Source organism: Zonotrichia leucophrys, chromosome 8 (genome assembly GCF_028769735.1).
Source record: "Zonotrichia leucophrys gambelii isolate GWCS_2022_RI chromosome 8, RI_Zleu_2.0, whole genome shotgun sequence".
NCBI classification, from domain to species: domain Eukaryota; kingdom Metazoa; phylum Chordata; class Aves; order Passeriformes; family Passerellidae; genus Zonotrichia; species Zonotrichia leucophrys.
The window spans coordinates 21,749,017-21,771,736 of NC_088178.1; the positions used below are offsets into that span (position 1 = coordinate 21,749,017).

Here is a 22,720-nt window from a genome sequence, read left to right on the forward strand (position 1 = left end):
GCAATTTAAAGGATTAACAATACGATCTCATTATCTTTGGCCTGGTAGCTCACTTTTGAGGCGAGCACTGTCTGTCTGGCTAAAATGAGCCTTCCAGGAAATGATTTTTTTTTTTCAGTGGAACTGCTTCTGCCAACACTTAAATTGACTAGTTTGAATTTCTTTGGCACTAAGCCCTGCTTAAAGCCAGCTTTGCTTCTTTCATATTTATCTGTTCTTTAGGAGGTGCTCAAATGCTGTCATAGTGACTTGTGGGGGGAGAGGTCGTCCCACTGAACTCTGCTCGTTACCTCCTCCCTTCACCCTTTTTTGTTTTAGTGCCTACCAGAACTTCATCACTCTTGCTCTGCATTTCCTCTAGGATTCCTACATCTCTTAAAAGCTTCTTCTCTATATGCAGAGGGCTCTCTTCCACCAGTAGAGAGTGTGATTGTACTTGTGTATTTTTCTCAACATAGAACATGAATTTGAGAAGTTGGGTGTTGTGGTTTTAGTCTCTGTGTTTAAGTTTTGCCTTATTGCCAACACACATAAGTCATAGCAATGGCTAAACAGACCCAAGTGGTGTTTCTCTTTTGCAGATGAGAGATCCAGGAAAATTAAAAGTTATCCAATGCTGAGGGTGCAAAGAGAATAATGTTTTATTCCAAACTTGGGCTAGGCTTTCACTCCAAGCCTTCTCTCCTCTGGGTACATTTGTGTAAACCTGGCCTATTTTAAGGGGTCTCAGCTGTGCTTGCTCTCCATCCCCTTAACCCTTTCTCTTTTGTCTCCTTATATTGGCAAAGACAGCAAAGAAAATGGGTTTATAAAACTCTGTTCAATTGGGAAAATGCAGGCAAGCAGTTAAAAAGCTCTGAGGCTCTGAGTTTGGGACAGTTCACTTCCCCTGTTATGCTGTGGTTTAAATATACCAAGTTTCCATAGTCAGCTCCAGACATTGCTGTGGTAAAGTGTGCTTTAGGAACTCACTTTAGCAAAGAGATAAAACTGTAGAGAATGGAGCTCTGTTTTCTCACTGTACTAGTGGTTTCTGTGGAGCAAGATCTTAAATTCTTACATTATATTTGATACTAAAATACCCAGGATTTTTTTTTATTTCTTACATAGTAATATATATTACACTAGAATACTCAGGAATTTCATGATTCAAGAAAGATTTTGTGCTAATGTAAACAATGATTATCTAGTATTAATGTTGGAATTGAATATTCTGGGTTTTTTTTCAGCAGTTACTGGAATAGTGTAACTGAAAACATGTTAAAAATATCTGTGAACTGGGATTTTAAGCTTCTTAAAATCGGGCTGTTAGTTTTTCCATGAGATGTGCACAATGGCAATCAGTTTTTGGATGGACTGTTGTTGAATAATACATGAATGTAAATGGAGATTGTATGGAATCAGTTGGATAATTCTGAGGAATGCTTTAAGTACACTAAAGAGCCTGAATAGCAGTTAATGGTGCTTCAACTTTATTACTGTTTATTATAGTTGGCAGTTCAGTTGTATTTTTTTCTGCATCAAGTTCTCTAGTTTCCTATAGAACAGCAATAAAATAAGCTTACAAATAATAATAGTCAGATGCACTGTATCCTGTGGCAGCAAAATAGTTTTGCATTAAATTGTAGCTCTTGGCAGGCCGAGTGTGTTTATTGTTGGGCAGCTCCAGCAGATCAGTCAGTGCACCAAGGACCTGGCAGGCGTCAGCATTTGGGGTCTGCAAGCAAAGAGGCTTTTCCTGTGCCTGGGGAGCCCAGTGTGGAGCTTCACAGGGCACCCCTGGAGTGGGGCCAGAGAGCTCCTTCCTCAGCCTTTGCTCAGCTTTCCCTGCTCCTGGCTGTTCTCCCACCCCATCAGCACCAGTGGGATTCGAGGGACCTGTTTTGGGAACTGCTGAAGTGAGCAGGAATGTTTGTGCCATGGGGGAAGCAAGCTGGAGGCACAGAGAATGATGTATGTAGCTGTGGTGCTGGGTCAGTTCTAAGATTTTGCTGGCAATTTCATTTCTTCTGTTTAAACAGCGGGAGAAGTGGCAATCACAAAGGGATTTAACTATCTAACTGCTCTTCTTCACAGATCCCATAATTTAAAAATGTTTCCCTCACCCACTGTGATTCCTTTTGTCATCTTTAGAGCTAAATGTTTGCTACCAGCAGTCACAAGCTGGGAAGCAAATGGAGGAACACATCCTTCTCTTCACTTGGCTCAGCTTTCCCAACAGGGAAAAAATAAATCTGAACTGTCCCATAAGAAGTGTCACTTTCCTTGCTGGAGCAAAGTCAGGGCAATGAGTGGAGTTGATGTGGTGGAGGCGTGTCTGAAACTTGCTTTGCAGAGTTTTCCGTCGGTATTGCCACATGTGTTCACAAAGATTTTTGGATGCCAGGCTTTAAGTTTGATTAGTAATCCCACTCATCTGCTGGGTTGTGCTAACACTTTGCTCTGTAATTTTAACTCTGCCCTAAGGAATATGCTCTAGTTTCTTATAACCAAGCCTACAATTGTAACGGATTTATTTGCTACGTTGGGTATTGGTAAGAGTATCCAGAGCACTCTGGGCTATATTACATTGTTTTTTGTGTGAGTTGTAAAGCATGAGTAGCCCATATTCTGTGAATCAGGAATAAATTACCAGCTATCTCCAGTGGCCTGTGCAACAAATGCTTCCAGAGTGTTGAAACACTTGCTGCTGACAAAGTACCTCTCTTCCCTGTACATTTCCTTCTTTGCAGGATCACTACTGAGGTCAAGGGTATGAGAAAATCCCACCCTAAATACAGAGAGATTCCTCCTTAGCAGAAAGAGATTCTGCAGGACCTGCCTTGAGGTGCTGTTGTCCATCTGACCATGCCTAATGTTTGGTTTGTCTTTCTTCCCTTTTTTTCAGCTGTCGGACAAGCAACCGGAAGAGTTTGATTGTAACATCCAGCACATCTCCAACTCTCCCACGGCCACATTCCCCTCTTCATGGACACACAGGTAACTCCCTAGGACTGCTCCACCTGGGAAGCATCAGCACTCACTGCAGTGAGTTTGAACATACTGATACTCAGCATCAAAGTATGCCCTATGGAAATTACTCTGACTGTGGTTTTTCACCTTCTCTGACTTGTAAGAGGGTCCTTATAGTTTTAAAATAAATAAAATAAATGTTTTATGTTCTGCACTTTCTAATTTGCTTCCATATCCACCCTCCACTCTTCCTGGGGGATTCAATCCTCTTACATCCTGCAAAAGAGCCTGAGATGGAAAACGAAGCCAAATAAAATTAGATAAATACATTTCAGTAAATCTCTTGTTCTGAGTCTCTGAGCATGGTTAATTTGTGCCAGTGATTTAACTGCAGTTCTCATGAGGAGGAACATCCTGCCTGTCTCCATGTGCCTCTGGCAGCCTGGCAGCTGTGCAGTGTGCCATCTTATGGTCTCTGTCTGCTCCTCATAGCAGCATGAGGTGTTTGGGAGTTTTATTTCTTTTTGACACTGCTCCCAATTTTACCATGACAGCAGCTGGGAAATGCTCATTTCAGAGCACATGGGCAGGGGCTTGTTAGTCATTGAAGTGAAGTGTGTGGAGATGTTCTTCCAACAGAAAAAGAAGGAATAATTCTTCAGAAGGGGTCACACATGCAGATTCAACAGCTTGCCTGAACAGCATGTTCCCTTGTTTTTATTGCTGAGGGAGGTAGATGGTGTGTGACAATTTTGGTTTTGCTGTTTCAAAATGCCAGAGAGGATGACTGGGCTCCAGGTAGGTCCCTGATGGGCACCAGTCAGTAGCAGGAAACAGCTGGAAGGTTTGTGGCACCTCACCCACAGTGCAGCCTCTCTGCAGACGCGTCAGCGCTGCGTGTGAGACAGGAATGTTGTTTTCATTGTAGTCACACTGCCTTCCTCCTACATGGCAGTATGTTCTGTAAATGCTTTCTGGAGACTGAAACTGAGGCAGTGCTGAGAAAGAACAGCAAACTGATGGGAGCTCAGCTAGAAGGAGCCATCTGCTTCTGTTTGCAGAGCTTTGCATCCCGAGAGGGGATATCCAGCCTGTTGAAAGGAAAAGGAAGGCTGAAGTTATTGTTCAGGGATGCCCATAAAAGCCTCATTCACTCTTAAGTTTTCGTAAAAATCTGCCACATTTTCTTGGGATGCTATAAAATGTTCAGTTACAGAAAGCTAGGAACATGCTTTAAATACATTGTTATTCTACAATGACCCATGATTTTCAAATTAAAATGTTAACAAAATCTTACGGATGGTATATTAAAACCATTTTCTGCTTCAGAATCTGATAGAAAATGCAGGGCCAAAAATGTGTATAGGACCATCTCCTTTCACTGCAAACTCCCTTGTTGCTGTTGTGTGGTTATGGTGGCAATAATTTTGTAAAATTTAGTTTAAACAAGGCATTTTTCTTGGTAGACATTCTCCACTTAGTTATCTTGTGTTTTCTGCTTTGAATTCATATACATATATATGTAGTTGGTTTCACTAAATTCTAAATTAGCTCTACAAGCGCTTAACTGAGAAAAAAATGCTTGGTAGATTGCAACAAGATATTGACATGATCATTGGTCAGAAAGCAAATGCAGAAATGTTCATAATAGAAACATGTACATTGTATTTTCTTTTGATTTACTTTTCTCCTCTGCTTGAAAATTTAAATTTTTTTCTGGTGGTTTTGATGCTGTTTCAGGCTTTATAAGCTTATAATTTATTAAAAGTGTGTGAGTGTGTTCTGAAAGGAAGAGTAACTACTCAGTGGTGTGCCACCTTACTTTAGCAGTAATTTTCAAATATTTCCTTTTTTTCTCTACTGTTGCATATGGGATTTAAAATTATTAATTGAAAGGGCATCCTTTGCTACCTGCAAGAGTAGCCAGTACTGCAAAGGAAGATCAATTTATTTAATTTGGGTCCTCTACCAGTACTATATTTAGGAGTCTTCCCTGGGAAAAAAATAATTTATTCAAGAGACAAAAGTAGATGAAATTTAGAGTAGAGTCACAAATATTTTCTTAAGAAATATCATATATGAGGAGTGAATTTGAGAACAGGCTGTGATATTTGTTTAGTATTTGAACAGAATCTGTCAGTCTGTTTGTTCAGGCACACGCAGTGATGAGTTACTAAGAAATGCTGGGGCCTCTCCCCGGCCTCTTTTGTCTTGAACTTTTCTCTTGTCTTCTTAATGCCCATTCTGAGCCTCTGCTACAAATGAAAGGAACAGCAAGCATGCAGAGACACCAGAGAGGCTTTCTAAATGTTTCTGTTCAGACACCATACTAAAATAAATTCCTAAAATACTAAAACAAATACACTAAAATACAATGCACTAAATACACTGAAATAAATAAATGGCAGTAATATCAGGAGTTACTCTGCTGTACATGATGTAAAAGTCAGTGGGTGAGGTCTAGGAGAGTTCTTTCTGTCAGGCAAACCTGGCTCCTCATGAGCACTGCTCCAGGCAGAGCCACTTACTGTCTCAAACAGCATCCCAACATGATTCCAGGCAACTTCATGTCCTAGAAAATGTAGAAGAAAAGTATTACTTACAGAGCTCTGAACATTTGAGAAAGAAGTACATCCAAACATTTTGAACCCATGAAATCACTTCTGAATCAAGAGCACTTAAGTGTGCTAGTTCAGTTTTCAGACTGTGTGAAACAGCATTTTCAGAATGAGCTGGTACTTTGGCATGAAGAGCTACAGCTTGTGGGGAGGTCACTCTGCTGGTTTAGTCTCCCAAACTTGTAGTGGCCATTTTTAGGAATGCAAGTTTGAAAATTTTGCCTTTATTCTAAATTCTTTTTGTTTTGAAATGAGAGAGGGAAGTAAAGAGGTACACATGTGTACTCCTTATTTTTTTTCTATTTCTTTGAATCCATTTTTTAAAATCTGAAAATTGCAAAGAGGTTACACCGTAAGGATCATAACTAAATTGCCATAGATTATATTTTAAATCAAAATTCTTAAAATCAAAGTTACATTGTAATTTAGTAGTAAAGAGATAGGTGATTACAGTGGGAAATTGAAACTCTGGCTATTTTAAAATTTACTTTCCACAGCTGTAAGTTACCCAGGTTGCTCTCTGGCTTCCAGTGGGGCACCTGTCACTGCTGGGACCTTTGCCCTGCTCCCATCTGTAATTGCACACGGAGGGAGCTGCTCACAGGCAGCACTGTGAATTAAATGATTCTGCTATTGCACTGCAAGTTCAGTTCCACCTTCTGGCAGAAAAATGGCTATTGCTGAAGTACCTATTTATTTAATATTTTTAGAGTGTGCAGAGTATGTAACATCCCACCCTAGATCCTGCCCTGGTTATCAAAGCTGAGGTTCATCAGCACATCATGCTGTGATCCTTGGCTGGTCTGAGAGCACTGGTCTGAGGCATTCATTGTTTATGAGACTTGTGGTACACAGGGTGCTTTAAATATGGCCATAATTTTGAAATTTGTGTGTGCTGGAAGGCATCTAATTCTGTAGCATGTGCATTGTCTTTAGCTGCCTGCTTTAATATTCAGCAAATAATTTGAATATCCTGCATAGAAGACCACAGAAACTTAGCTTTTGTGTTTATTTATTGATTTTTATGGCTCTCAGAAGCAGGTTTTACAGCATGGTTCTGATGTGAATTTTGGGGTTCATGACCTGTCTGATGAATGTCATTCATGTTTGTAGAGGATGTGTGAGACTGTCATTGCCTGTGAGGTCTGGTTTCATATTTTGAAGGTAGTGGATTTACAAATGCTTTGGCTCCATCCTTCTTCCTGTGTCCGGAAGATGTGAAGGTTCCTGCCTGAATTATTGGCATTGGTGTTGCTGTGTTGATTTACCTAATGGGCAATCATTCTGTGTAACAGCCTCCCTTGGGACAGGTATTTCAGGTTCAGTAGTAGCCAACTATAACCCTGGAGCAGCAGGGGAATCTACCTTTGCTGCAGAATAAATGGGGTTTCGATCAGCCTTGGTGAGCAAGGCCATTGCACTCAGGCTTCTCTTATTAAAATACCTCCATCTACAGCAGATGCAGCAGTGCTGGGAAATTTTAGGGAAAGTAGAAATTCCCCTTCTCCCTGTTGTTGTTTTAAAAGCTTCACCCAGACTTGAATTGAGTAGAAAAACTAATTGCTTTTCATTTTAAAACTAGAAGCAAATCACAGGGGATCTAATTAAAATTCCAGTGTCTGAAAGGAAATATGCCATATACATCTGAAAAAGTAGTTGCTTAAAAATTAGTAGTATCTCTGTACCACACAGTGCAGGCTCAGAACAGTTTGAACACCCACATACTTAATTTCAAAATTTAAAAACTGTCATTACCCAATTTGCTCAGTTATTCTGAAATTCCATTTTGATCATAGCCCAGAAAGTTCCAAGATTGATGAAGATGTAAAAAGGCAATGACAGTTCATTGCTTGTTTCTAACAACATTGGGCAATGAGGTTTTTGATCAAAACTATCATCTTGACACAGTAGTGTTCATTGCCAGTAAAGTTTGAAAAATGAGAAGGCAAAGGCCAAGGTTTCCAGCAAAGCTGGCAGCCTTCCTTGTTTTGTCAGCTCATCTGCATCACCGTGGAAAGGCCTCACTCCTGCAGCATCCTAAAATGCTCCTTCAGCTTTCTGCTACCAAGTGGTTGGTGACCCTGCCCCTAAGGTGTGTGCTGCTGCCAGGACATGAGTTGTCATGCATGACTCAATTCTCCACTTGGATTTCCTCAATCCCCTTGGAAGCTTGCAGTGCCTCCCAGACTGGAACTGTCAGACCTCTCCATCTTCTTGTGGTTCAAAAGCAGCAAAATGGTTCTGGTTTTCCACTGTGACCATAAGAATTAAAATGAGTACAAGCTTAATAAATGAAACAACAGAAGTTATTTAGCTATGGGCCTCTGATCACTCTCTCCCCTCTGCACTTGGGATATACTGGGAATGAGTTAAACAATGCCCAGTTTTGGATGAAGACTTGAATTGTTTTGTATTCAACTGTAAACTTGTTGTTAGTCTTAGCTAACAATATGAAAGGAAACCAAGGCAAAGGAAAACAAACCTGTTGCTCAAACTCTTTGTTTTTAATTTACTTTGCTCTTGATGAAGCAGATTGTGGAGTGGTCTGGAATTCACTTACCTCTCCAGTTCTCTCATCACCCCATGACACATGTTCCATCAGCCTGGGGCTGGTTTAATCTCAACCAGCTGCTATTTTTCCCCTTGCAGACTTGCAGACCAGATGGAGTTTGCTGGCCTGTGCTGCACTGTGGCCATCCTCCTACCCCAGGAGGTGCCAGCCCGTTCCCCCTCTCCTCCTCCTCCTTCCCTGCCCTGACACACGAGCCAGGTGTGCACACCTTGCCCACAGAGGCTGTGCAGAGATGCTGCTGCAGACTTTTGTGCCCCTTTTGTGAGGCTGACGTGGGAGGGAACGTTGCCTTCAGCTGAGCACTGTGCTCAGTGGAACAGCAAAGGTGTGTGGATAACTTGGATTGAAATTAATGTGACTTAATTATAAGCTTAATTACAAGCTTCAGTAGGCTGCTGGATGGGACTGTAACCTCAGGATCACTGCTGCCCTGAGGGGCAAGCTGGGCAACTTGAGCTTCTGAAACAGAGACAAGTCCCTTGCAGATGGCTCATGCTTGAGGTTTGACTTTTCAACATGGCTTTTAAAATAAAACCATTTTATATGGGATCTAAATTTAAAACCATTTCTGATGTACCTTGCAGTGTATTGCTTTTCCAGAATCTATTTCATTTTCCTGGTCTTATTTTAGTGCTATATTGTTGTGTTTGCACTAAGAAATTGCTGTTGACACTTTTACTATGGATAGTTTCTCTTCTGTGCCTGTATTAATGATAGGACAGAGCAAACCACTTCATGCCCAATAGAATGCACACTCACTGATGTGAAGCTTCTAAATTCATCCATATCTTTGAAATATTTCTGTAGTTAGTTTGTAAATGATCCTGGCTTTCAGAAGGGCTTTCTGTGTGATGGTTGTTTTTACTTTGAAATAAAATACATTGCAATAAACCACTCACCATGATTACACACCATATGACAAAGCCCAGAGAAAAAAAAAACACACCAAAAATTAACTGTTTTTTCTTCTTGTCTGTATAGTTTCACTGGTAGTTTCATTTTCATGATAAAGTACTATTTCAGAAAAGTGGTAGTTAGTGTGAATGCTGATAGGTTTTAGCCCAGTCATCTTACATATAAATAGTAATTTTATTATGTGCAGTTTTCATGGTATATCCCTTTTTTTTCCTCAGTGAATTTTGCATTCAACCTTAGCATATATTAGGAAGAAATGTTTTGTTACTGTTTATTTTTCCTGAAACTGTCATGTGCCTCTTCTAACTCAGCTTTTTCATTGACAAGTGTAAGAAAAAGCTTGTAGATAGAAATAACTGCAAAATAATATAAGACTCTCTTGTCTATGGGTGGTACATTACTTACCTGAAAGTGGGAAATGAAACATACCCTTTAAGTTATTTTAAAAGGAGGAAAAATACTGGTACATCTATGTCAGAACATTTCTTTAGCAAGCTAATGCTCAAAACTCAAAGACTCAAAGCTCCATATTTCCAGTTATTATTGACTACAGTGTACAGTTCAAAGTCTTTCAGAAGACTGAAAACTTACTCCATTTGTTTCAAATGCGAACAAAATGGTTTTGAACTGTTAACTTTTGCTTTCTTAAACAGGTAGCAGCCCCTTGGACAGTCCCAGGAACTTCTCTCCAAATGCACCTGCTCATTTTTCCTTTGTTCCTGCCCGAAGGTAAGGCAAGATCTGTTCTCTTTGGACTGGCAAGCAAATAGTCTGTGCATTTTTTTTACTAATGGCCTGTGGGTTAGAACATTTTTGATTGTGTTTTACTTTCTTTGATATCTCCAATTTTGTTTTATTTTACTCCTTATGGCTTACATCTTGGCAGCACCAGAATGTATTAGGGGCTTTTCAGACCTAGAAAAAGATAAAGTAAATGAAGCAGTTAATGCTGCCTGAGGAAGAGGCAATGTTCTCCCAGAAGAACGACATGTAGGGCATGTGATATGACACATTATTTAGTCAAAGTGACATTAAAGCCAGTCATGATTAGGGTAATTGTAACTTAGTTGTAGTCCTAGATGTTGCTCTCACTGAGGTGTATTGAAAATGTACTGATCTTCTTTGCTGTGTCTGCACGAAGGTATAAAAATACCTTAAATTAGGTGTGCACCACCCTATGTCTTCATTCCCTGCCTTCTCACTGGTAGTGACTCCTGACTTTTCTCTGCTGTCTGGGCATTGATGTCAAGAGAACATTACTGCTCAATGAGGAAAATAGCTGATAATTGAAATTGCAAGTCTAAGAGAACCTCTACAGGAGCAGCACTGAGAGACCCCAGTGTGGAGCTGTCATTTGTCCTGCAGCAGGGCTGGACAGGTGCTGCTCATGCTGTGTGTCAAACTGCTGGGAGGAAATCTGATCCCACAGCGGTGGATTTAGTGTAAGGAACAGGAATGAGAGAATAGAGACTGCTGGGAAAAGCAGAAAAATGGTGATTTGAATGTTGAGTCCCAGCAGGTAGGCAGAAATGGATAATGACGCAGAAAGTTAAATTTTGTGAGAAAGAAAGAACAGGGAAATTAGAGAGCTCCCAAGCAGTGCTTGTACACAGGAGGTGGATTATTAGATGATGAGGAAGGTATTTTGGATTTATTAAACTCTGCCTTAGTTGAAAAAAAGCCAGTCTGTATTAAAATGATCTGAGAATAGGAAATGTGTGATCATCCTGAGAGGAAGTAAGTTTTCTGAGAAAGGCAGATTTAGCTTGAGGACTAGTTAGAAAAAATGATAAGTCTCAAAACTTCAGAGAAGAATAAAGGGTTAGGATTTGATGGAATAAAGTACACTCTTTATGTGAAGGGCAGGAAAATCCTGGAGCATTTCTCCATTGAGGTGATTTGCTGGAAGACCTGGTGTCCTTGGATTCTGTGTGAAGCAGACTTTGGTCTTCTAGTCTTATGTAAGAAAATGCTATTTAATAGCACATGAAATGTAAGAGACTGGATATGTATTTTCCTGTTGCCTCAGAGAGAAAATTAGTGCTTTAGCTGCAGCTTAAACAATTCAAATGGACTCATCCACATTTGTTTTTAAAGCCTGATCTGGATGTATTCAATAAGCTCTGTTGAAATCAACTGAACTTTTACCAGTTTTCACAGTATCTGAAGTATCTCACAGGAGTTCTGGATCCTGGAAAACAGTAGAAAAGTTGCAGCAGAAACAACAGTTATTGTCAAAATTTAATGTAATTTTTCAACACCATGTTTCAACTTGATCCTTCAATACGGCTTTCTAAAACTCTGAAGAGTGTTCTTCTGCACTTTTCCACTTTTTAAATCTAATTTTTAAAGAAATAGGTGAATAAAGGTTAAGCCTGTCCTGTTGAGTGCAGTGGTTCATTTTATAGTATTCATGTTCCTCTCTACACTTTTCCTGCCAGGGAAAAGAACACTTAAGCACTGCTTGTTTTAGAAACCTGTTTCTATTTTCTGCTTGCATTACAGCCTGAATAGCTATGCCAGCAGTAAGAACAGATACATACTGAATTACCCCATACTGGTATCAGAATAACTTCTATATGATGGAATTAAGGAATTACAAGTGTGGTGCCAGAGAAATGGATATTTCACAGTACCCTTTTCATTGGCATTGCGTGGGGCTTAAGAGATCAGGCCCTTGCCTGATTTCCTGCCTTTGCCATCACAGGAATTACTTGTTGCTGATTTTCTGCCTTTTTTAGTGATGTAATTTCTTCATGTATTATCCTGTTTGGACATAATTTGTGAATTCCATTCTTTCTTTATAGTCCTGTGATGAGTTCTTTCTTGAGATGGAATAGGAAATTTGTTTGGAAAGCTTGTGTTTTTGTAAAGCCACTACAATTTCCTGCGTGGTTGTCCTTAGTCTGACTTGTGATTAACCATAAATCCCTTGTTAGATGCCCTTTCAATGATTGTGTCATAGCCACAACACTATGGGCAGGAATGTATGGTTAATTCTGCTCATACTCACTAAAACTGATATTGGAGAAATACCAGTAACAGAAGATGAAGGTTTTTTTTTTCAGAAATCACATGCATCATTTACTGCTCCTTCTCTCATAATTATTGTACAATTTTTTCCACACAGCCATGGACACAGAGCAGACAGGTAATGTGGATCCCATTGCTGCTGTTTGTGTGTGTGTGTGAACTGTGCTTCTGTGCAGCCAAGCTCGTGCCCCTAACAAGTTCATGCTGTAACAACCCCATTTAGGCATTCAGCTTCTAGTCTTTGTAGTAGAAACAGAAAATCTTGATATTTTGGCTTAAAATATGATAATCAGGTAGTGCTCTGGAGAAGATGTGCTGTTTTTCTAACTCCTTGTTTGAAATTTATCTGCTTCTTCATGAAATAGCATTTAGCTGCCATAAAAACACCTCCATAATTAACTAATTAAAATATCATTATAGAGGCAAAATTTGTTGTTTGCATGTCTTTGTTGGGCTAGCAAAGCATCTATATTAAATAAAAAAACCTAAAGTTGTCATTCCAAGTGTCTTATCCTGAAGTAATATTGCACGTTGTCTCGCTAAAAGTATGTTTATTAACAAAACAATAAAGTACTTTGAAATGCTTTGCATAAATGTAGGAGGAATTTGCTTTAAAGGTCTTCCCCCTTCCTTGATTTGGAAGATTTTCACTCTTGTCCCACTTCTTTCTGCTAGAGTAGAGCTGATATGTTTGTCCTGACTCTTAGCACATTGCTTGCCTGGATTGCATCAGCAGAAAACAGCCTAAGCATGAAGGGCTGTGCTGGAATTTTCTAACTGAAAAAGATATTTTCTTTTAACTTGGTCAAAATGAAAATTCTAAAGTTATTTCAATACACCATTTAGGTAATTCATTTTTTTTTTAAATGAAGCTTTTCTTTTGCAAGAAATGAATAACTTGTGCAGCAAGAAACAGAATGTTTTGCTCTGGGACTGAGGATCCAAAGTGAGGTTGAATCATTGACATAAATATTTCCCCTGAGCCCCTGTATGTTACAAGAAACTCAATGAAGATTATTGAAGTTAGGTGTTCAATCCCTTACCACAGCATGCTACAACTTTGTAATGTGGATAGTTGTTGTTTTTCAGGGTTAAGAAAGGAATTCCATTTCACTTGAAACGATTTTGAGATTGTTCTTTTACATTTAATTGTCTTGCCAGAGAAAACATCACCTGTGGCTAAATGGGGTTTAGCTGTACCATAGGCATGCAATAAAAATCTGCATTACAGACTTATTATTTTTTTAATGCATGAAGCATGAGTCTTTTTAAAACTCTATTGACATAATATTCTTTCAGTGATGTGGAACAGTGAGTTTATTTCCCTCTCATTCTAAGATAGATGACAAAGAGAGGTGTGCATCAGTGCCTGAAAATAAAAGGAACTAGAGCTGGAAAAACTGTAAACAGGGGTTTTTGTCTTGGTGGGCACAGATAAAAGCACCTTTATCTGGAGGCTTCATGGGTATGGATAGTGGATGAGAAATATTACTGTGAAGATAACAGTTGAGGTTTTTATAATTGCTATTTCAGACCTGTACCAAATATTCTATTTTATAATGCCATTGCATAAATGCACTGTATCTGTGTGTACCAAAACCTCCCATGTCTCTCCAAAGTGAGTTAGAGCTGTTCTAATTCAGCTTCATGTTACAACCCGTTACTGATAATCTGCTGCATGAAAAAACCCAAGCAAACAGAAACTGACGTGAGGAGGAGACTTTTAACATCCATCCCACTGTGCAACAGGACATGGTTGTCCATTTTAAGGACGCCATGTGGGAAAATAGACCAGAGCTAGAAAAAGTGCTGTGGGACTGAGCTGAACGTAGTCCAGTTTCCATCCTCACTGAGATTGGGTTTGGGGGAAGAAGAGAACTTCAGACAGGGCAGCACTGATTCTTCTCAAAGCTCTTGTGTAGTTCCTCAGTTCCTCAGTTTTGACACTGGCAAATCAAGACCTTTCTGCAGTATCACCACAATATTTTGGTTGTTTTCTCTGAGGAACATGTTTATTTGGCTACAACAGGGAAGTAACTGCTGATGTTATAGTGACTGGAGGAGAAAGGACCCTAGGTGAGATTTCTGTGATTTACTCGTGTATTTGGAGTGGGCCCCTTGGCTCTATTCCTATCTGCTGGGTTTAATTTTCCAGCCATGCCAGGCAATGTGCTGGGCAGGATGCCCTCTGAGTAGGTAAACAAATTAATCTGCTTCCAGTTGATTGTTGATCTAATGTAATTTTTTTTGTCCTCAATCTGAATCTTCATTTGGAAGACAATGAGCTGCATAAGTATGATAAGCATGAGTGTCTTTTTCAAAGAAGTTTGCAGGGAGCTGTTTGTATTTGTCTGTTTTAGGAACTCCAAGTTTTGTACAAGTACAAAGCATTTACTTAATGCAGGATTCTGGTGCCCCTTCACTTTAGCTTTTCTGAGGTCGCCTAGTTTTGCTTTCAAAACTTACTCTAATTGCTTTTCTATAAGTGTGATTGTAAATAGGATACCTGATTTATCTGAGTAACTCAAGGCATTAATAAAAGCGTGAGGTTAGGAGATACAGAGGAGGAGCTTGCTTATTTCTCTCCAGAATTAGCCACACTGTGTTCCTGACTGTGATTTCCCTCATGTTTTCCCCAGAACGGACGGACGCCGCTGGTCCTTGGCCTCCCTTCCTTCGTCTGGATATGGCACAAACACTCCCAGTTCAACAGTTTCAGTAAGTGACACTGACTTTTCCAAGCAATTCAGTTTCTACAAACACACCCTAACAAATCAGCTTCTGAGTCTCTACTAAAATACTGGATCTTTCTTCATTGTTTTGCTAACATTATTTAATATACTAATTATTTTAAAAATTATTTTAATTACTGGTTCTGCTGCTTTTTTCCTCCATTTCCCAGCTCCTGTCATCTTGCACTTTGCCTTCAGCATTGGTGAAATCCCAGTGCAGCACTTGGCTCAAGTGATCATTTGAGAGGCACAAAGTCTCCAAAGTGGCAGGACTCAGAGATAGTGCACAAATACCTTCCAGCTCTCGGCTTTTTGTAACTGGGGAATGAAATTCTTGTCTGCTTTCAACTACTTAGTCTGAAAACCTCTTCTAGTAGGCTAGCAGAAAGAGAAATTGATAAGCCACATCTGTTATTCAGCCCCTGTAATTTGAACCTCCTAATGAAGCTTTCCAGTTCTTACACCCATCATTAGAAAGGTTGGCTGCAGTGTGCTTGAGTTCTGTCAGCAATACCACCAAGCTGGTAGCACCATGTTAACCCTTGTAACTCTGACATGCTTCCTAAAATGAATCTTATTTTTAGTTTAAGTCAGCTCAGCGTTGTGGTTATCCCCATTAGAACCTTGTAAAGACAAAGATAGAAATATTGGAACTAAAAAGTACAGACTTAATGTAACATGCTTTTGTATGTGTCTATGGTGTCTTCAACTGTGTGGTAACAAATCACTGCCTCTTTCCATAATACTGATCATTTGGTTTTGTATTAATTATTTAGAATGTGCTCCTAATAACTGTAACACCTTCATTAATTAGGGCTCATTACTACACATTATGCAAATCTTACACTGTATCATTGTTTTCCTTGTGAACTGTTCTAAGTTCATCCATAAACTTTCTAGTGCCTCTCAAACACAAATTTATAAGGTTTTTTGGGGGTGAGTGTTAAATTCAATCTATATAGAAAAAGAAGAAATTGGGGTCAAAAGTTTCCTTTCAGTATAAATTGATATGATTAAAATTTGATTCTGCAATGTTAATCTTATCTCTATAACTTCATTTCTTCAGACACATTCTTGCAAACTCTAGTTCACACAATTTCTACCATTTGTTACTTTCTGAGGTTCAAGACATTTGTTTTCTTGTTGAGTTTGGGGTGCTTTTGTCTCCTTGGAAGGCCGGTGACCTGATTTCAATGTGCATACAGATATGTGGGCAGGAGCACAGAAAAATGTACAGGAAAAAGATGTCCCTGGTTGCACTGCCACACATTATTATACATTCAAGCACTTAAGAGCAGCTGTTAAGAAGAGGCTCTGCTTTGGCCTTTATAGTCTTAGGTTAAATCTTTGTGGGCATAATCCATGTCTAAGTCCTCTTCAAGCTATGGGAGCATGGAGCAAGCACAGTTGCCTTCCATATGGATGGCATCCAAAATTAGCTTGGTCATTGGTAGTCACTGTGACAGCTTCCAGTTTGCTTGTGAAGATGACACTTTTGGAGGCCAAACTGCAGTTTTTAAAGAGTTTGTAGTTTGACCAGACTTAAAGTGGATGCCTGTGGAGAAAGAAAAAGTAACAACACCAAAAATCTGTTGGAAGCATCAGTTCTTGCTTTGAAATTGGGACATCAAGGCCACTTTTAGAAAGCTTTTGGCTTTCTGGCATGAGAAAGCTGAGAACTTTCTAAAGTTCTGTGGTTTTTTCTGTACTCAGTTATCATACTTGTCTCTTGTCATGTTCCCAGAAATAGATAGGCCATTTTGATTAATGTTTTCCCATGAAAAAAACAAACAATTCAACAAATCTGAGATAGACATGTCACATAGAAAGCATCAGTTCAAATGGTAATTTTTCAGTGTAAGTAACAGAGAAGTGTAATGAAAAGCATAAAGTGATACTTGTAGTTAGACCTGAATTCAGTTCATTCAGGAAATTGGTTGAAACATGTAATTCCAAGGCTTTTATTTTTTTTTCCCTAAGTGACTAAGTTCCTCATCTGTAGACCTTTTGCTGGTTCAGTAGTAGAAAGACTGAAATGGGCTGTTTAGTAAGCAGTGATGCAATTGTTGGAGCTATTAAACCTGGTATTACATTTCTAAGCCAATCCTATTATCTCAGTATTTCACAGATTAGAATTAATTTGAATTGATCTGAATAACACCTCTGAAGTTGATAAGCAGTGTTATTCCTGCATAGACTTGGAAACTGAAGTAAGAGGCAGTGAAGGGGCTTGTGAAAAGGACACAATGAATTAGTGCTGCAGATAGGAATTTAGCAGAAGTTTGGGTTTCCATTTCATATGATCAGTCCTCAAGATTGTTTCTCTCTCAAGCAAGAAAAGGAAGCCAGTAGAGCTTTGCTCTAGATGTGCCAGTGGGAAGTGAAATATCAAGAAGGGCCCAGTCCATTCTGTGTCCTGCTGGTTGAGTTTTTGTGTGAAAGCAAGAGCTGACCCCCATCTCTGTGACCAGAGATCACCTGCTGCACCAACCTACTGAACAACCCAAGGCATTTACCTAGTCCTAGGTCAGTGAGTGAGAACCTGTAGATTCTGCTTTACTTTTTACTTCCAAATGAGGGATGACACTTCAATCAAAACCAAACCACATTTACCCTTTTCTTTACAAATCATGAAGACCAGATGTAGCATCAGACCAACATTGAAAAAGCTGAAGAAGACCTTTCTAGTTAGGTGAATCAGTTAGATGGGCCAGTATACAATTATTTTTAAACAGTTAATCTGCTCTTCATTTTCTAGATGCAGAGTTAGTTTACAATCAACAATAACATAGATTGATTTTTTTTTTTTTTACTGGAGAATAGTTGGCTAATTCTGCATGTGTAATTAAGACACCAGGGGGATATTTGTATTAGTCTGCTGCAAATATTGAGTAGTGTGATGTGATTATCTGCAAATCAATACTTCAGAAGTGTTTCACTTTGCTTTCATGCTTTTTCATTGAAAGGTCATATGCCTTAATACTGCTAGAGAAGCCCTTGGCAGAGAATGTCCATGGTCTTTATCTTCAGGGCCTTCATTAATTATTCTCTGGAATTCTAAACTTTGTGATCTGATTGCTTTTAGGGAGAGGAAGTGTAGGGAGGATTTTGCTGTGCTGTCCATGGGCTGACTAGCACTACTTCCCCAGTGATTTTGCTGTTGGGAAACATAAAGTTTTTAATGATTTTTCTAGATTATAACTTTTGATTTTTTTCTCTCTAAAAGTAACTATGTGCTAAACTAATTTGTTTTGAATCAGACATGCATTTGCAATACCAGAACTTGGGTATCTGTTAAGGCAGGTTTTTAAGTGTCTTTAGTACTTCCTTTTCTGTAAAATGCCTCTGTGCAGTGCAGTGGGAGTGGATCTGGAGCCAATTAAATTTTTGTCTAAAATAGGATCTTTAGGCTGATATGTTCTTATATTACCAGATTTTCTGTTCCTTACAATACTTGGAATAAAAACTACACCATTTGAACATTCTATGTAACTTGTTCATCTCAGATTTGCTGCCTGATTGGGTTTTTCCCCTCAGAAAATGTCAATCCAAGTGATCCAGCTATATAAGTAAAGACAGATATGCTTTCTTTCCCATGCTAGGGGAGTTAAATCTTTGGTCATATGTTTTATAACTCCCTCCTACCAATACTTCTGGTACTAGGATCTAGTTCTTCCAGTCTAAGTGAAGGTTGTTGTAGCAAAAGGAAAAGTTTTTCTGGAACAGTGTACATAATTAATTTCATCAGATAATAAGGAGCTGTGGAACTTAGGTCAGGGTGATGTTTTTAATAAGGCCCACTGGTGTTGTTCAGTGCTACTCTGACTATTCAGCACTTCTTTTTTTTTAATTTTCCCTTTTGTTTTTAAAGAGAATTTTTAATTTGTCCTTACGTAATTTATTTTCTTCTCTAAAATGGAAAGGGGCATTGAAGAATCACACACAAAAAAATACATTTGTTACTTGACCTTCAGCTTTTTCCCCTGGAATGTCTAACTTTGATATTATTAGTATTTTCCACTAATATTTTCCACAAGTACTTCTTTTAATCTCAGGTTTTATGAGGTTCACAAATTAAAACAGTTTCATGTCTATTATTATCACAGAACGGGTCATATAAATGCATCAACTTGTTTGCAGAAGAATAAAACGTTTAGCTCACTGATGAAAAACTTTGTTACTCTTACAAGTCAGATACTTTATTTATTATTGCTTCCCTGGTTAGAGAAGAATCCTGATGGGTAATGAAAAGGAGAAATAAAATCCTGATCATTTACAATAACAATTTCCAGTGAGAGCCAATAACCAAAAGAATCTGAGGTCTGCACAGCTCCATAGCATTTTGCATGCCATGAAGCTCCTGAGCTAAGAGAATGTGAGGGAAAAGGAAAGAAAGTTGCTCACCACTCCAGGAACCTCCTTGTCCTTTCCTGAGTAGTGCTGGTACTCACGTGCCTCCCTTTCTGTCTCCTGGTAGTAAATTATCTGCATGATCAGATGTGCTGGTTCCAGAATCAGATGCAATGGTTCCCTAGCCCTCTCCCAAAGTTTTCCTGATCTCACCAACTCTGTCATTGAATGTAAGGGTTGGCTTAGCCCGATGAGAGCAATAAAAAGAGGCACCTGGTCTGATAAATAGCTTTCTTTTCCACTGGAGTGCGCAGTGTCTGGCAGAATCCATTCCTCTTCCATTCATTAGCTGACCCCTATGCATGCGTTTAGTGCATTTCTTTTCTGTATTTTTTTCTGTACTCAGTCATCATGCTCATCTCAGGAGAAGCTGCACCAGCTGCCCTTTCAGCCCACGGCAGATGAACTTCATTTCCTGACAAAGCATTTCAGTACTGAGAGCATCACTGATGAAGAAGGGCGCCATTCTCCAGCCTTAAGGCCTCGGTCCCGCAGCCTCAGGTGAGCTTTGGATTGCTTGTGGAATTTTTTAAGATGTTGGACACATTTATTGCATTTCTATATGTGCTTTCAGATCTAAGAATAATTACTTGTAGTTGCTTTGTTACGTGTGTTTGAAACTTTTAATCAGCATTTAACTCACCTCATCTGATCACAAAGGATTTTTTCTCACATTGCTGAGCTTTTGGATTGCAAAGTGGTTGGTATACTCTGCTTTTGTATTTTCACAATAACTCTATGAAAACATGATCAGCAAGTGTCTCAAACTAAATGCATAGGGTGTAGATTTCCTTTAGTGAAGTTTCTTCTCAGAATTTTGCTGCAATATCATAAGGATGTGGTTATAACCACTTTTAATAACTTTTCTGGCAGTGCTTCAGAATAGATAACGTCAAAACCTTAAATGGAGTTGCTCCCCATCACGATTTTTTAATAGTGCTGAAAATGTTTCTGCTGCATTAATAATTGAATAATTTTACTTTTCGTTCAGAGAACTGGTTGTTCAAAGATAACTGTCCAGGTTATTTCCTTGTGTAGTTGATTTCTCCCTACATAAAACCAGAAGCAACTAGAATTTCATCTTCCACAGAATTACAGAATGGCTATGGTTGGAAAGAATCTCTGGAGGTCATCCTGTGCAAAACCCTTTTCAAGCTGGCTGCCCAGGATCATGTCCATATAGCTTTTGAGTATCTCCAAGGACAGAGATTCCACAAACTCTCTGGGCAATCTTTCTGCAGATCTCTAACAGCTATGTGGAATAAATCAACAAACACTTTGTATCGTGGCAAAAGCCTCCAGTTTTGCTATGCCTTTGGTGCTGGACCAAGTGAACAAAAGTCTAGGGAAAGTCTAGACACACCTTGTGTCTAGAAAGAAAAGGGTTTTTACAAGCAGGGTTGAAGGAGGTGAAGCCTTCATTCATCTGAGGATGCTGGAGGTGGATATCACCTTTAAATTAATGAACGATACTCAAAAACTCTGCCAGCTGGAATTGCTGAATCAGTGTGCCCAGCTCAGGACTTGGGTGGGAATTTGTAAAAGTAGGAAGTGAAACAGGCCAGGATAGTAACAAAACCCATGGTGAATATCATGTCATGGCAGAGCTGACCTTTCAGGATTATTTGTCATTATTTGTGTGTTCTAAACTTCAGTGCAGGCTGCATGGTAATTGCATATGGACCTGCTAAGTGAGTGCTGTGGGTAGTGGCACACTCAGCCAGGCACCTCCTCAGTGCCATGTAGTAAAGACTAATTGTAAATTCTGTACTAAGTCCCTTTGAACCATAGTCCTGCCACCGATAACCCTGACCCTGCTGAGCAGTGGAACTGTGGTGGCACCAGTTCTGTAGGGGTGAGGCAGCTCCTGCAGACACACATGCTAAAGTAATGATTGTCCTCTAGCACAGGTGTCATCCTGGTGTAGAAAACACTTCTGCTAATGCAGGAATGATATACATCATCACGTAAAGAGCCCAATTTTATTTTCTTCCTTGTTAATATGGGTTATCTGGTTGCAGAGAATTTTGCCTCTGTGAGCCAATTTGAAGCAGACTGATCATGGAGTAGGTTTATAATTTGTGGTGGGATGAGATTAATTCAGTGTGTCATATAACTGATTAATCTTCTTCTCTTGGATACCTTTTCTGGCTCTCTCACTGGTTTTTGTTGTGAAAATGTCCACCCTTATTGGTATTCCAAAGCTTAGAAAGAAGTAATTTAATTTTTTCAACTCACTGTGCCTCATTTGGTTTTCATTTTGCTTATTGCCAGTCCTGTGATGCTGTGTGACTCTGAAGCACCCTTGCCACTACCAAGCATTCATGCTGGTCCTTGCACCTCCAAGGAAAATGGATAGGTCACTCCAACCAACTGCAGCAATGTTTGCAGGAGCAAAAACCCTCTCACAGAGGGCAGCCTGTGCTTGTAAACAAATACTGAAACACATGCAGACCAGACCTTGTTCACTGCACAAAGCTTGCTTATTTATTTGCCCACACTTCAGAGTTACCCCACTTGGTGAGAAGATATTTTCACTTACTTAAAAGCTGAGAACAGCTTTCGTTTTTCAACATTGAATTCAATTAAGCAGTAATTTCCTAAAAATGTATTTTTTCACTCAGTGGTCTTGTTTGATCAGCTTTAATGAAAAGCAGATGAACAAAATACATCAGACATTTCCCTTAATTGGCAGCCATGGCTTTATAATTTAAAAGATGGTGTCATAGTTAATGATGGTGTCATACACATAGTTAATGTGTATTCATTTTCCTTCCTATATGACTGCAGCCTTACATCTGTTTTTGAGAGAGGAAGTGGCATTTTGAGATGTCACTGCCAAATGCTGAGATTGTTTTTTTGTCTCTGTAATCCAAGATAATTTTTTTAGAAGTGCAGATGATCCTTTTATGCTCCTAGGTATAGAATATTGCCTAGATGTAACTTTTGGAAAAATATATGTACTTTTTTGGCTAGAAATGTACCATTTTCTAGCTGCAAATGTTCTGTTCATACAGAGCACTCTTAATGATCAAACCGGATGATAAAACTTACATAGTGTGCAGTCATGGAGGGTGCACTGACAGATTGGTAGCACCTCTGCTTTGCTTGAGGTGTTCTGCCAGTGTGCCTTGAGGATACTCATCTTTTATTTAATCGTGCCTTATTTGAAATGCCCAGAATTTCTGCCCTGAAGAAATGGCACTGGTTCTTTCCCAACTGCTTCCCTCTGCAGGGGGAAGGAGGGAACAAGAGACCAGTGCTGGAATGCAGAGGTGTGACATCCTTATAAAGCTGCTTGCAAAATCCAGGAGCCTGTTCTCTCATCTGTCTCAAAAAGGTCCAGTACTCACATGCTCAGTCAAAGAACATATTTCTATGTGATCCACCTGTTTAGGTGCTAGTAGTGTGTCTTCTGTAGAAGAAAAGACTTCTTTATTACCTGCACAACTAGTTCCTAAATATCATCTCTCAACTGTTCTCTCTCT

At 39.3% G+C, this 22,720-nt stretch overlaps 1 protein-coding gene across 4 annotated transcripts in view; it reads left to right on the forward strand.

The window, feature by feature from the left end:
- Positions 1-22,720, forward strand: part of MAST2 (microtubule associated serine/threonine kinase 2) — a 186,573-nt gene that overhangs the window by 118,051 nt on the left and 45,802 nt on the right. For all 4 annotated transcript variants that reach the window (XM_064720422.1, XM_064720419.1, XM_064720420.1 and 1 more), the window contains 5 exons: positions 2,888-2,979; positions 9,711-9,786; positions 12,188-12,208; positions 14,730-14,808; positions 19,579-19,733. In XM_064720422.1, the coding sequence (XP_064576492.1) occupies positions 2,888-2,979; positions 9,711-9,786; positions 12,188-12,208; positions 14,730-14,808; positions 19,579-19,733 (423 nt within the window). The remainder of the gene's footprint in view (positions 1-2,887; positions 2,980-9,710; positions 9,787-12,187; positions 12,209-14,729; positions 14,809-19,578; positions 19,734-22,720) is intronic.